Source organism: Myotis brandtii, unplaced genomic scaffold (assembly GCF_000412655.1).
Source record: "Myotis brandtii unplaced genomic scaffold, ASM41265v1 scaffold504, whole genome shotgun sequence".
Taxonomy (NCBI): Eukaryota; Metazoa; Chordata; class Mammalia; order Chiroptera; family Vespertilionidae; genus Myotis; species Myotis brandtii.
In genome coordinates this window covers 1,789,896-1,805,181 of record NW_005369217.1, presented here as the reverse complement: position 1 = coordinate 1,805,181, position 15,286 = coordinate 1,789,896, and the positions used below count along the sequence as shown (strand labels likewise).

The 15,286-nt window shown below is 49.2% G+C and overlaps 1 protein-coding gene and 1 pseudogene across 1 annotated transcript in view; one reads left to right on the top strand and one right to left on the bottom strand.

The window, feature by feature from the left end:
• Positions 1 to 726: 726 nt before the first annotated feature.
• On the bottom strand, positions 727 to 4,189 carry LOC102241171 (annotated as a pseudogene).
• Positions 4,190 to 8,627: 4,438 nt separating this feature from the next.
• FGF6 (fibroblast growth factor 6) overlaps positions 8,628 to 15,286 on the top strand; it is a 12,017-nt gene continuing 5,358 nt past the window's right edge. Inside the window, exons 1-2 of the mRNA XM_005877010.2 lie at positions 8,628 to 9,017; positions 10,010 to 10,113. Coding sequence (XP_005877072.1) covers positions 8,672 to 9,017; positions 10,010 to 10,113 — 450 coding nt within the window. The 5' untranslated portion in view covers positions 8,628 to 8,671. The remainder of the gene's footprint in view (positions 9,018 to 10,009; positions 10,114 to 15,286) is intronic.

Sequence of the window (15,286 nt, the reverse complement as noted above, 5' to 3'; positions counted from 1 at the left end):
GTTTATTATAGTGTTATCCTGGTGGGTGTGAATGGGTGTCTCATTGTACTTTTAATTTGCATTTTACTAATGACTAAAAATCTTTAGCATGTTTTTATTTGCTTATTGGCCATTCCTATATCTTCTTTGGTAGCATGTCTACCAATATCTTTTGCCCATTTTTTTTTAATTTTAGAAATTTTGCTTGTTTTTTAATTGTGTTATTTGTATTCTTATTGGGTTATCTTTGACCTTTGTAAGAATTCTTTATGTATTCTGGGTATAAATCCTTCATCAAATATATGATTTGCAAATATTTTCTCCCAGCCTGTGGCTTCTTTTACTTTCTAAATTGTGTCTTTTGAAGCACAATCACTTTTAATTTTAATGAAGTTCAGTTAGTCAATTTTTTAAAGTTAAGTTTTGTGTATGATGTGAGGTAAAAGACTAAATCCATGTTCTTATATATGGACATCAAATTGTCTAAGAAGCATTGTTGAAAAGACAATCCTTTCTCCCCATTGAATTTCTTTAGCACCTTTCTCTAAAATCAACTGGCCATAAATGTATGCAAGTATTTCTAGACTCTCAATTCTATTCTATTGATTTACATTTCTATACTTATGCAACGTATCTAGGAAAAATTACTAAATGCTAATCTTATAATCAAGATGGTAACTTATTTTTATTATTTTTTGAAGGAGGGTTTTTATTACTTTTATGTACAGAAAACTCAGCAGCATACACTTAGCCCAGTTGGGTGGCCAGTTCTGTAGCCTTGGCCTTTTCCAGCTTGGCAATGTGAGCCGTCATCTTTGGACCCAAGATGCTGCCTCCCCAGTGGTGGTGTATCTCATATCTGTCGTAGTTGGTCCAGGTGGCTTCCACAAGCTTAGCCAGAGCTCCTTTGTCTTCTGAGTTAACCTGTGAGAAGACAACAGTGGTGAAGGTTCCCCGTGGACTGGACGCCCCAGCTGGCCCTCCCCTTGATAATGCAGTAGGGCACAGCACAGGCAGGAAGACCAGTCGATGGGAGGCACATCCTGTGCAATCACTACCAGCTGGGCCTTCTTGTTGTTCACCAAGGTGGTGACAATGTTAACCCCTTCCCAAAGCCAGATGACCTCTTGGTGGGGACATCCCCTTTGCAGGCAGCTTTTTTCTCAGCTCGGACCAACAATCCCAGCTTTTTCTCTTGCTTTGTCCCTTGCTTGTACTTTGGCCCAGCTTAAAGCAGTTGAGTAGCTATTTGTCAGTCCAAGGCCTCGGTGAACTGGTTAATGGTGAGAGACACTTTCAGCTTATAGTGAATAACCCTTTGCCATTGCAGCTGTCGGGAGTGTGGCCATTTGACAAAGTGGGTGAGGTCCCTTTGGGGCTGGATGTCCTGTCCAATGCCAAAATTCTTGGGCCTTTTCTCCAACAGGGGACTTACCACCTTCTTGGCCTCCTGCTTCTTCTCGATAGCAGGGGCTGGTGCCACCTTCTTCCCCTATTGATGTGGCTTAGTGTTCGACAACAGACTTAAGGACAAACATACAGATTTTTTGAGCTCTTTCTTTTTTTTACATACGCCCTCTTCTTTGGTACTCCACCCTACAAATACTGCCTGCCTTTGCCTCCCCAAACTTTGATCTCTGTATGCTTAACTCCCTGTGTCCTCTGGGCTCCACTTGGGTTCTCCTTTCCTGCTCTGTGTTCTGGAAAGTGCATCCAGAAAGAAAGAAAATGTGATCTTAGGACCATTTCATTTGTTTCTTTCCTTGCAGGATCACAGTCCTACCCGTTACCCAATATCTAAAAGTAGTTGTTTTATATATTTGTCCAGTTTTGTTGTTGATGTTTTGGAAGTACAAATCCAGTACAAGTTTCTCCAACATGGTGGAAGCAGAAATTGCCAATGTAACTATTTTTCTTAATGACAAAATGCAAATTATAATATTAAAAGTGGGTTTTTTTCTAATTAATATGCTCTACCCCCACCAAAATTCTGATCACCCATTAACAGAGGGCTTGGTTCTTGTTGAGAATCACTCATCTAGTGAAGTCCATACATTCAAAGCCTTTAATTCAGCATTTATTCAAACATTTCATGAACCTTATTTTGTGGCAGGCGCTGCATTGGTTTTGAACATACAGACATGAATAAGACACCATTGCTGCCTCAAGGATTTTACTATCAGAGTAACAACCTCTTCAGATTATTATAATATAACCTGGTAAGGGCAGTGATAGAGATACATGCAAAACATTAATGAGGAAAGGCGAGGAGGGGAGACAGGGACACCAGATCCAGCTTAGAGACAGGTGGAAAGTGGACAGAGATTGCTTCCGGAGGTGACATTTAAGCTGAATCTTTAAAGATGGGAAGCAGTTCACCAGGCAAGGAGAGGACAGTGAAAGTGAAGACATGAAAGCAGAAGCAGAAGACATGGACTACGTATGCCTGAGAACAACGGACCATGTGAGGGTGCTGGAGCAAGAACCCCCGAGAGGGAGAGGCAGGGATGGCCTGGAGAGGCCGGCAGAGGTCAGGCACAGAGGGCCTGTCACGCCACACTGGGGAGCCTGCCATTAGGCCGAGTCCTTTACATAACTCTGCACGGCGGCTGGCAGGGAGCATGACTCCTCAGCACGCAGTAGGTATTATTAGATGATGACCGTGAGAGGCAAACCTGAGAAACTGCAAAACTCTAATCAGAGCCAAGTCTCTCATGTTCTGAGACTCCAGAAAGTTATCTGACTCCTCTGCCCCTTTGCAAATTCAGCTGAGATGTGCGGCCATGGTGGTCAGCCAACTCGGAGGTGCTGCCTCCTTGGCAGCTGGCTAACCCTCTAGGCTTGTCTAGATGGCTGCAGAACAGGAGAGGACAAGGGGGACAGAGTGGGGCAAAGAGAGAGCGAGTGAGAGAGAAAAGACAGATCTGGGAGACAGGAATTACACTGAAACAGTAAGCTGGGGTCTCAGATTGAAGAAATAGATCACAAAGAACTTTAAACCAAGAAGATGATTTCTGGGGTGGAGAGGAGAATACGTCCTCCTCCCAGCAGACTCTGCAAATCCTTGGATGCCCAGGCCACAAAGCTGACTGTGCAGGGCCTCCCTCCCTCCCAGGGGAAGGACTGCTGGGAGGAGAGCAGGGTCTTCAGTCTAAACGTAGGCCGGGATTTAGACAGATCTGGACAGCCGATGGGCAGCCCCAGTGGACGTCTATTTGCCGGAAAGTAAAGGAGCGCCTGTGAAAGAGCCCATCCTGGAGGAAAAGGGAATCCAACCTGATGGCCCAGACCCACAACAAAGGTTTAGTCCTCTGTGCAAACAGACTGACATAAAATGCAGACGAGGGAATCAGCGGCGCACAGGCAGTGAGACATCCCTTTAACAAGCATCACTGTGAAGAAGAGGACTGAGGTATTCGTCCTTGCTCTGAAAAACAGCATAAGGCTGTGGGTCGGCTCCTGGAGGTCATGGGTCCTGAACTATCCTGAGAAAGGTAATAGCGTAGTCCGCCTTACCCATGGGCATACGTTCCAGGACCTCCAGTGGCTGCCGGAAACCGCAGGTCGTACTGAACCTTAATTTACGTTGACTCTGCCAGAAAGGTGGCAGCGACATTTTCATCGGAAAATACAACTGCTCAGTAATTGTTATGTTTTTCAGTCCAAACCCATTCCCAAATCTGTGTAACCGCCCCTTACTTGCAGTGAACAGTTTGTTGTTACTTATCTCAGGGGGTCCCTTGCTGATGTGTTCTTGTACGCTCAGGGCTTTCTGGCGCAACGTGCTGCCATCAGTCAGAACACACTTTCTGTTCGTGTCTTTACCCACAAATTGTATGTTTTCCCATCCTAACCAAGCACTTGTCATACACTGTGACAGTAACTTCCGCAATCTGAGGCGTGACAGCAAAACTAGCACACATTTCTTTTTCCTTCTCTCAATTTCACAGGTAGAAGATCTGTGTTTACGGTAGATCTTAACAACTTCAGCACAAACGTTTTTCTTTCCTTTTTAAATCGAGAACTTGCACCTTTCCCTTTAAGGAAGCACTTTACAGCTCCTCTTTGGCATTTCCGAAGGCCGGCATCACTACTCTTGCACTTTTAGGCCATCATTAAGTAAAATAAGGGCCATTTGCACACAAGCACTTTGATGTGGCAACAGTCGATCTGGTGTCCCTGTCTCCCCTCCTGGCCTTACCTCCTTCATGTTTTGCATGTATCCCTACTCTGCTGCTACTGAACAAAAGGAGATTCACATCCCAGGCAAGATGGAGTGGGGTGGCGTGAGATTTCATCACACTATTCGGCACAATCTGCAACTGAAAACTTATGAATTGTTTATTTCCAAATTTTTTCATTTAATAGTTTTGGACAGCAGTTGACCACGGGTAACTGAAACCACAGAAAGTGAGACTGCCGATAGCGAGGACTACTGTACCCATCAGCTGTCCATCAGGAGGTGGGAGACAGTGGACAGGGTGGTCCACGCCAACCCACTGCCATGGCCCCAGGCAGGGGCAGTCACTTGTTTGCAACACACGTGAGACTGCTCTGGAATTCCAGAAAACTCGGGGCTCACTTAGAGTGGGGTGAGGAGGTTCCACACGAGATGGTCAAAGCAAAAACTAACTAGGAGAATTTGGATTACAAATGCTAATGGGTTTCCACTAGGATATGGGTGAGACATGGGGAAAGTTGAATTTCACTAGGAAAGTGCAAAGTATGGATTCCTCCAGAGACCAACTGGCAAGATAATACTTGACTCTCCTTGGAGACCTTTGTTTTAGTAGAAACTTTTTCTCTTGAATCCTCCCATGTATAGTGAGTTTCATGAGCCCTAAACGCCCTTCTGCTCAGCTCTAGAGCAGAGGTGCTTCCTCATTCCTTTCCTCGGCACACGCCCATGTCCCATCCATCAAGGCCCCCGAGCAAACTCCGCCACTGAACACCTATCTAAGCAAGAGGAAGGGGGAGACCAAGGCAGGTGGGCCCTGTGCCAGGTGAGCTCAAAGAAAGACAAAGACAAAAGAAAAACACTAAGCACAACAGCTATTTTATTCTTTACCTTATAATTTTCTTTATTTTACCAAATTAGCTATAGAAAAAGGCAAATCTTTTTCAAAATCAAATGTAAAAAGTACAAGTAAACAGCTTTTCACAATCTACATAAGCTTTATGTGTTCTCCCTACAGTCACTCCCGAGGTGTTTGACTTTATTATGTAACTAGAAGCCCGGTACATGAAGTTCGTGCATGGGGGGGGGGGGGGGGGGGGCGGTCCCTCAGCCCAACCTGCACCCTTTCCAGTCCGGGACCCCTTGAGAGACATCCCTCTCACAATCCAGGATCGCTGACTCCTAACCACTCTCCCCTGCTGGCCTGATTGCCCCTAACCCCTCTCCCCTGCTGGCCTAATCACCACTAACTGCTCTCCTTTGCTGAACTGCTCTCCCCTGCTGGCCTGATCACCACTAACTGCTCTTCTTTGCCAGCCTGATCGCCCCTAACTGCTCTCTCCTGTTGGCCTGATCACCCCTAACCATCTCAATCCAGGATCGCTGACTCCTGGCTTTGTCCAGAAGGACATCCGGAAGGATGTCCAGAAGACATCCGGTCTAATTATCATATTACCCTTTTATTAGTATAGATAAGCAGAACTCATAGAAGGTCACCTGCCTGGCTGTGACCAAGGTAGTTCCACTATACAGGTAGAATTTGGCCAACCTGGACCGCATGGTACCCCACTTAGGGACAAGGACCCTGTCGTGAAAGGAGACAAACGTTAACATTTTTTCCCACTCACCTCCACTAACTTTTGGCTCATCCAGAGAAAGTGATTGACAACCCCAAAGGCTGCTGGACAACTATTTGACAGAGGGGTCCACAAAGAGGCCTCCTCCACCTGTTACTCTTTTCTTTATCACTTCACATCCATAGGGGTCCCTAAGCCCCAAGAGAAGGGTCAAGTGCAAATCTGGTAAACCAAGAAGCCCTAGCAGTTGTCAACTTAATTAGCCTTCAGGAAAAATATATGGATATATGAGCACAGTGGAGTTGCTATAGAGACAGGCCCAGGAGGCACATTTAGAACAGGGCCTCATCACATCACCTGATAAAAATAAGACCCAGGCTTTTTAATAGCATGAATTACTTAAGTTTTATATTTAACAGGGGACGATACCAAGGCTATTACTGGTTTTCAGAATATTTTAGGAATCTGGGCTGCCTGTTTGTACATATGTTAACAGCCATCACAACATATGCTCTGGTGGCTGGCAGTTAAGAGCTAGAAGCTCATGTGTCTCTCTCACCCTGAGATGAGAGAGGGACCTTCTCACTTTGGGTTTGTCCTCCTTTAATCGGGTAGGAGATTTTCAATATGTTTCAGAGGAAAGACTGGGGAAGAGCTCTACTGTGCTTTGCACCAGGACCTTTGCATTATTGTTGCTAATCCCTGTAACAACCCTATGAAGTAATGATCTCATTTTGCAGATGAAAACATTGAGGTTCAACATTTTCCCAAGGTCACACAGCTAATAAGTAGTAGAGTTAGAATTCAAACCCAGGTGTCCCCCATTCCAAAGCCCATTGCTCTGTACAAGGAAGTATCTGGGATGAGGGGAATCTAAAGAGATTTAACATTTTTATTAATAGATAGCATGGACTTTATTATAGTTTGATCTCTCCTCTAAGGAGGTCCTAAAGAAGAGGTCTCCAAGAAGAATTCCAGAGATTCCAACCTCGGCTGATCAGAACCTCTCCAGTTATCCAGGGCGAGTGTTCATTTCAGGCTAACTTCTTCTGACCACCCACACACTTCTGGGTGCCTTTTCCCCAGCTCAGTCCCGCAGGCATAGTTAACACAAGATCCCAAAGTAAACACCATTGACAGAGTGTCTCCACTGCTCTTGCATACATGAAAGCTTAAAGACATGAAACCAAGCTGGGAATCCAAAGGGAAGGGCGTTTGGTTGTGGGTTTTGTTTGTTTGTTTTTTAGTTTTGTATTTGCATTATTCACGACTCTCCTACTCTTCATAGAGACTCTTGCTTGCTTTTAGCTTTCATTTATTTATTTACCATCTTCCCAACAAAGGCCTACATAGTAGACTCATTCTGTGCCCAAGAGGTACCAGTCTTTCCTTGTAGTGGGAAATGGTGCTGGTGATGATACAGCTGGGCATAAGGCAATGGATGTGACAGGGAGGGGAAAGATGGTTGGAAGCTGGGGGCCCACTCAGTCTATCAGCTGAAAGTAATGACAGAAGTTGTCTGGGCTCCAAAGGATCTGAGAGAACATGTCAAGGGAAAAACTGAAATGTGTGGTTTGGCAGAAATTCTAACCAAAGTATCGCTCTAAGTGAACTAGGCAGAGAAGGAGAAGGCAGGTAGATGCCACAGATGAGGCTGAGGTCCAAGCAGAAGCAGAAGACTTAGAGTCTCGGAAGAGTCCCTGAGCAGTGGGCCCGCCCTAGGAGCTTTCCCCATGCTGCCTGCAGCCTCCAGCCTGTGGACACGGGTGAATCGTTTTGGCTATTGGAATAATCCTGTGGTTGACTCGTGGCATGTAATGAGCTCAGTAGTCCCCGAGGGCCAGCCTGGAAATCCCATTTCCACTCCAGGCAACCACAGAGGTTAAAGGCATGGGCTTTCTTCTCAGGCCAACTTTATGTCCTGGCTTTGCCACTCACTAGCTATGGTAACTCAGGCAAGTCATTTAAGCTCTCTATGCTTGAGCTTTCCTGTCTGTAAATAGGAATAATACCAATCAGATGCCAAGGATGAGCCCAGGTAGGAAAATGGCCAGTGGGCTATGTCAAGGGCCAGAGACAACATCCACTCCATTGGCTGGGTGAATGCCATGGCCAGGACAGTGAGCAGAAGCCAGACCCCAACGTCCCTCCCTCCATGACCCTAATGCTCCTTGGATAACACCCCACCCCTCGCCACCCAATCTCTGTCCTCTCCTGCTAAAAGGGTCCCCTGAGCCACTACTGCTGTCAACCATGCGCTCTTTCCATGAAAAGGTCTCTAGGGTAACTCATAGGCCCTGGTCGCCACGTGCCACCAAGCCTTCCCCTATCCCCGTCTTTACCTTTGCCCTCTAAATAAGGAAGCCAGCGCTGCCAAGCCAAGAACTTCTGCCCAGTTTGGATCCTGGGTAGCCTCTCGCCTGCCTCTTTCCCTGGGCCCCCAGCCAATTCCTCCCTCCCTCAGAGATGCTCCCTGCTCACTTCATTCCTGCCTCATAGTTGGAATGACAGTGGCTCCCAGCATCCCTGAGGCATGGGGAAGGTGCTGGGGGTCTGGGGAGCAGCCAGCTCAGGAGCAGGTTAATGTTACAGCCCTGGATAAGTGAGCTGGGCCAGCTGACGTCAGGGTGATGATGGGTGGAGGGGAGCGCCAGGCTGCTGAACTATAAAGACAGGTCAAATCAAATGTAATCAACTCGGGACAGAGCTAGCCGGCGAACTAGACAGCGTCCCCAAGCCATGGTCCCTACCAGCCGCGGCTCAGCCTGGGTCCCTCTGCTCCCGACCCGAGTGCCCGAAGCAGGCTTTGGTTTTATGTCAGCAGCCTTCATCTGCCTTCCAAAAATAAGCCCCTGCCGCCATGCCGAGGGGAGAAAAACAAGAAGGGCGGTATTTTTAGGGCCATTAATTCTGACCACGTGCCTGAGAGGCAAGGTGGATGGCCCTGGGACAGAGGCTGTTCATCGCTATGTCCCGGGGAGCAGGACGTCTTCAGGGCACGCTGCAGGCTCTCCTCTTCCTAGGCGTCCTAGTGGGCATGGTGGTGCCCTCCCCTGCGGGCACCCGAGCCAACAGCACGCTGCTGGACTCCAGGGGCTGGGGCACCCTGCTGTCCAGGTCCCGAGCTGGGCTAGCTGGAGAGATTGCCGGGGTGAACTGGGAAAGTGGCTATTTGGTGGGGATCAAGCGACAGCGGAGGCTCTACTGCAACGTGGGCATCGGCTTTCACCTCCAGGTGCCCCCCGATGGCCGGATCAGCGGGACCCACGAGGAGAACCCCTACAGTGAGTGCCAGTTGCAGCCAGTTGGGAAGCTGGGGGCTTGAGCTCAAGCAGGGCTAACGGATGAAGGGGACTTGCTCTGATGCATGGGGTCCTGTTATGAAGGGGAGCGAAATGCTATTCTCCACTTGGATGCCCTTAACAGAGCCACCCCTTCCAGACTCACTTTGACTCTGCCCAGGTGCAGGCTCAATATGCGGCGGTCCCAGCATCCCCGTGTGCTTTGCCATGATCTCATGGAGCCCCTGTGGCACTCATATTTCAGCATTACGGGGCCATCTGTGGCCATATAAGACCACTGGGAACCATCAGCCTGGGAAACCAAAGGCAAGGATGGGGAGAACGAGTGAGGCTACTTGGACCAAATTAGACACAAGCTTATTTTTATTTAGCTTCCCCTTTGAGAAGGGAAGGCAAGTGGTTTGCACAATTTCCAGCTGAAGCACATCCTTCTTTTCATTTCAGCCTGCCCCCTCTGTCCTGGGGTCTGTGTCCTACATGTTGATGGTTGCTGCATAGATAGGCTCTCCCATCTAAGGGGGCGGGGGGAGGGGAAGGGCTGCAGGATCCAGGCAAACCATCAGCCTCTGCTGATGCATTTGCAAGATTAGGTGGGCTGAGATTTGTTGAAACATGTGGAGTGTACATTTTTAACAAAATGAATCTGAATGCAATTTTTACCCAACTCAAGAAGTGATTAAGTCAGTGAAAGCCCAGATTCAAAGCTAATCTTAAGTAGATACCTAAGTGGCCACTGTGATCCCTAACTCTGATGTCAGAACGTCCCCTTGCAGGACCAGATTTTGAGAGTCTATTGGCAAGACCTGCCAAGTCTAGCTGCAGGATTTCCTAAAATTAGACAGATCAGGGATGGAGGTGACGAGGGTCTGACTTTCTAGGAGCAGGGGGATGGGCCTCGCCGGGTCACCTTTAGATTGACAGCTCAGTCTGATCTGCACAAGCCTCAGGTAACACAGCCCGTGTTTCCTCATCAGGCCTGCTGGAGATTTCCACCGTGGAGCGAGGTGTGGTGAGTCTCTTCGGAGTGAAAAGCGCCCTCTTTGTTGCCATGAACAGTAAAGGAAGATTATACACAACGGTGAGTTCATCCGGCCAGGGGAAGCTCCAGGTTGTACAAGGCCTAAAACTGACTCCACTGAGGAAAATAATACAAACTCTGGAGTATGGAGATGAATATTTCTCTAGAATGAGAACAAAGGGGGCTGTGGGAGGAGGCTGTGCAGGTGGGGGGCCTTGAAATTCAGGCTTCGGAAGCTTCACCCCTGCCTCCGCATTGGACCATGATCCTCCTGGTCCTGCCTCCCAGCGCTTTGTAATTCCAGGGACCCGCAGCTCAGAGGGCTGCTGGCCTGAGGAAAAGCTGCACTCTGGCCTACGGCCGCCCTCTGGGCTATGGCAGGTTTGATCCCCTGAACTGGAGAGGCCACAGAAGCATGTGGCCAGTGTGCAGTTCTCCATGACCCGCCCTCGGAGAGGCGCCTCCAGCCCCAGTGCAACAGGAGGAGGGGAAACAGAGACGCTCTCCTCGCCTTCATCAGTGTGGGGACCTTTTCACGTAGGTTTTAAGTCCAACCCCTGGCCCCAGAGCCTGGAGAAGCATCGGCCCTATTATAACCCCTTGGCTGATTCCAAAATACAGGCTGGGAAAGTATCCCTATGATGTTGAAGAAACCAAGAGTTCTTTCGACAGAAATAAGAGGGCTAAAAAGAAAGAGCTCTGAGCAATGGTCAAGGAATACCAGAGTTATTTATGGGAAGGGCGTGGAGGGCTGCTCTACCTCTTCTTGGAGACAGACTGAGGATCAGGAAGTGGACAGAGAGATCTGGGATTGGTGCCGGCTTCTGGGGAGACTATTCCAACAGCGCAGGTCTGTTAAATACCTGAATGGGGTGCCCACGTGGCCTCTGCCCTTGAACACCTCTCTGTCTGAGCTGGTTTCCATGGAGACGGGCATGGATTAAATTCCGTGGGTCTCTGAAATAAGACAAGTAACAGAGGGGCAGTGGGGCAGGAGCTGGAACGCGGGTCCCAGTCTGTACACCAAATGCACGTCTGCTGTGGGCCTTACCTGCCTTACCTGCCAGGCCCTGAGGCAGGTCCCCACAGCCATGATTGACACAAGAACTTGGAGACCTGGGGTCTTAACTACAAAGTGAGGATCAAGATCAAACCGCTTCCCAGGGGTGCTGGGGGGATAATGCTCAGAAAGCCCTCCACAGGGCACCCTGCAAACACCTCTCTTTCCTACACATGAGACATGTGGGAGCACCGTTTGCATTCACATCACCTTGGGAGCTTGTTAAAGGCACAGATTTCCAGGGACCTTTCTCAGAGATGTTTATCCAGGAAAGCTGGGCTGGATTGACACAAGAACTTGGAGACCTGGGGTCTTAACTATAAAGTGAGGATGAAGATCAAACCGCTTTCCAAGGGTGCTGGGGGGATAATGCCCAGAAAGCCCTCCACAGGACACCCTGCAAACACCTCTCTTTCCTACACATGAGACATGTGGGAACACCGTTTGCATTCACATCACCTTGAGAGCTTGTTAAAGGCACAGATTTCCGGGGACCTTTCTCAGAGATGCTTATCCAGGAGGGCTGGGCTAGGGCCTGGAAATCAGCTTGTCTGTTTTTGCTTTTTAAGTTTCTCTGGTGTTTCTGAGGCACAGGCAGGCTTGGGAACCACCAGGCTACAGAGCCTCTGCCCTGCCTGAGGGTGACCCCAACCCTGAGAGCCAGAGGGCTGGGGAGATGAAAGCATGGAATTCTCAGACACCTTTTACACCTCGGCACCACACCGGTGATGTAGGGGACAGGAGGCAGCCAGGACCATCCCAGGTTTTAGCCATGTGCCTAAGCATTAGGGCCAGGGGTGTCCACGGAGTAGGACCCCTCCGAGGAGTGCATCATCCCTCAGAGCCCCTCGCAGCCTGCATGATGCCTGGAGCCCACTGGTTGAGAGCCACAATGTGGGTGTGAGCTAGGCCCACTGGTGGTCCATGACATCCGAAAGGTTGGAGACTTCTGAGCTCGGGGACCCTATGCAAGGGCTCCTAGGCAGGGAAATCTGGAAGGAAGCATTCAGTACAGCAACCCTTACTCTTGCCACCTTTGTTAACAAGCTATTCAATATATCTCTTTGCCCAGAAAGAAATTCACCTGGGAGGTGGGGAAAGGGCACAAATATGGGGGATATTTATCCACTCCCCACTTTCTTTAAGTCCATAGTCCCGGGAGGAGAAGCCAAGGAGGCTGGGAACACGAGATTCAACAATCAGGGACATGCTGCACAGGGTAAAGCCTTCAGAGTAACCACAGGAAGGGGGAGCCATCGCTTTGAAGGGTGGACTGACTCCTAGTGCAGGGGACACCCCTGGCCCTCGTGCTTAGGCACATGACTTCCAAGGGGACAAGCAGGGCTCATTAAATGACCAGGGTTTAGGAAGGAGGGGAGAAGATCGCCCGTTTGCCACACACCCCACACACGCTCCCCAGGAGCACTGGGCCCAGAAGCACCTTCTCTAAGTGGGGAGAGTCTCTTCCCGGATGGAGCCCAGGGCCAGGCAGGAGTGGGGCTGGGCAGGGGAGTGTAGAGCTGAGCCTGGAGCCGCTGCCCCGCAGGGCTGGTTATCACAGTCTGAAAAAACAATTGCCAACTGATCCGGGAGCCAGGAAGACTCCTGCTGGGCGATGATTTCATTCACACTATTTCCCTTTAAGCCCCCAGAGCTGCCTCATCCCGAGTTGGCTCAGCTGCTCCTGCCGCTAAATGGGACTTCTCCTGGAGGGAGGGAACCGTGCTGGGCCGGGGACAGGGGACAGGGGACAGCCCTTGGGGGGAGAATGCGTGTCATGAAAGCCCTCCCGAGGAAAAGTGGCCTCCCACTTGTCTCACTTGCGGAAAAGAGGACTGCAGAGCCTGTCCCTCCTCGGACAACACAGATAGCCACCCCGTTGTAAGCACCTACTGTTTGCAGGGTGCCCTGCAGAGGGCTTTCTGAGCATTATCCCCCAGCAACCCTGCCCGCCCCCCCCCCCAGGCAGGTTTGACCCTCACTTTATAGTTAAGACCCCAGATCTCCAAGGTCTTGTGTCAGTCATGGCTGTGGAGGCCCACAGCAGAAGTGCATGTGATGTACAGACTAGGACCCGTGTCAAATGAGGCAGAAATCAGTGAATCCCAATCTCCTTTTTAAAATAATAATAAAAAATCAAGGCTCTCCACTTGACAGTGGTTCTGTTAGAATCCTTTGGCTGGAAAAAAAAAATGCCATCAATGAAACAACATCCAGCTTAAGAAAAAGTCTTAAGAAGAGTTTATTTGAGCCAAACTGAGGACAACTGCCAGGAAGCAAAATCTCGACACACTGAGAAAATGCTCCGCAGAGTGGCAGTTTTGCTCCTTATTTCATACATAGGAATCAAAGGAGGAGACGTAAGGGGGCTACATGGAATGTGTTGGTGGTAGAGTTGGGAGGTGGGAGAATAGAAAGTGGGGAAATCTCTGGGACTGGATAAAAGGTAAAACAGAGAGACACTTCGTTTACATTGGGGTGTATAGAATAGTTAACATTTACAGCACGTAGAGATGGTATTTGGGGCACAAGATAACAATGAGGGGTTCTGTGGTCTCTGCCCTGCTGCCTGTGGTTGTGCCCTGAGGGGTCTGGAAAAGGGGATTACTCTGACACCCCAAAGGTATGTTATCAGAGATGCAAAAAGACCATCGACAGGCTCAGTTAAGGTAAAGGTTGACCTTTGTCAGGGAAGCTACAGGCCTAGGATGGGCCTACCTGCCGTGACTTGCTTTTTGTTAGGAAGTTTTCATTTCAGACCATCCTAGTCTCTGAGTTTGCTGGGCCCACCATGCAGGACTCCCCTGAGCTTGTCAGGTTTAGTATGTGGCCCCTTTTTCGTCCACAATACACGGCAGCAAAAAGGTACTAGAAATTCAGTTATGCTTTTAAATGATTTTAGCTTTACAAATTATAACGGTGTCTACATCTTTTATATCAATAGTAGTGTGACAATGTGCAAAACACACTACTTGCTTCATCCCGAGGGGCCTTTGAGAATTCCCTGGGGGTAATTCAGGAGGCCCACGCCTTTCCCTCAGTCCATGCTGTTTGCCGCTCCTCTCATCTAGCGTGTGCAAGGTCTGGGCGCGGGGGAGGCCGTGCTGCAGTGAGGCCAGAGCGCCCTGCAGAGCAGAGAAGTCTCAGAACGCGTGGCCTGCTGCAAAGAGCTACAGGAATGAGAAGAATGATGTGCCTGGTGAAAACATTTTCTAACACTTCTAAATTGTCAATGCAGTTGTGTGTTAGGAATGAGGGTTAACGAATACAGTACAGACCTCTTCAGAGCCGGGAGATGTTATGACTTCTTTGCAGCTGAGGACAGGGAAAGAAGCAGTCAGTGGCTGCAGGAGGAAAGGGTCTCAGGACAAAATGTTTTCTTTTTTGTTTCTACCGCCCACTCTGTAACCCACCCACCTCCACCTCCACACACGCACGCACAACCAGGAGAAATAGGGACAAGTGCCAAGGGCAGCCGAAGGAGGAAAAACTTTAAAGACAAGAATCCACTCCCATCAGCCTGGGTGACTGGACTCTGCCTAAAGGCAGGAGATGGCTGTCTGGTCCACCCAGACTTCAAGAGGCATTTCTGCCTGCGGTAACTCCTGCGGAAACACCCACACATCTACCCCTCTGCAGAGGCCTTCTCAGAGTGAGCGTCAGTGCTTGATCTGGTTCCACAGAAGTCTGATGAGACCTATATGGAATTTAAGACATTGTCACACTGGGGCTTGAGGCCCGGAAGGTCCAGGAAATGTGATCTGCTGGAATTATTTTCATTTGTTCAAGGAAAAATATGTTGTAGCTGCTTTTATTATCACGGTGTTCACTGGGCTGAGTGCATTTCACACCAGAGCTGAGGAGCCAATCTTCCTGAGCCACGAGAACTCAGAGGCCAGGGAAATGGTGGAGATGAATTAGGGGCTGGGTCGTGATACCACCTTGAGCGCCAATCTTCAGGAAAATCCCAAGGGCCTGAAGCATCGGCTGCACCAAAGAGTTTGGGAAGTTGTCTTGGCGTCTTGCTGCAGGTCTATAGCCACCTGAACTAGAGCATGGGGAGTGGGGGTGTGCTTAAAAGAACAGGCCAGGGGAAGGTAGAGAGGGCTTCTAAAGCAGACTTCATCTATTTCTCTTTTTTCTCTTTAGATTTGTACAGAATTCTGGGGAAGG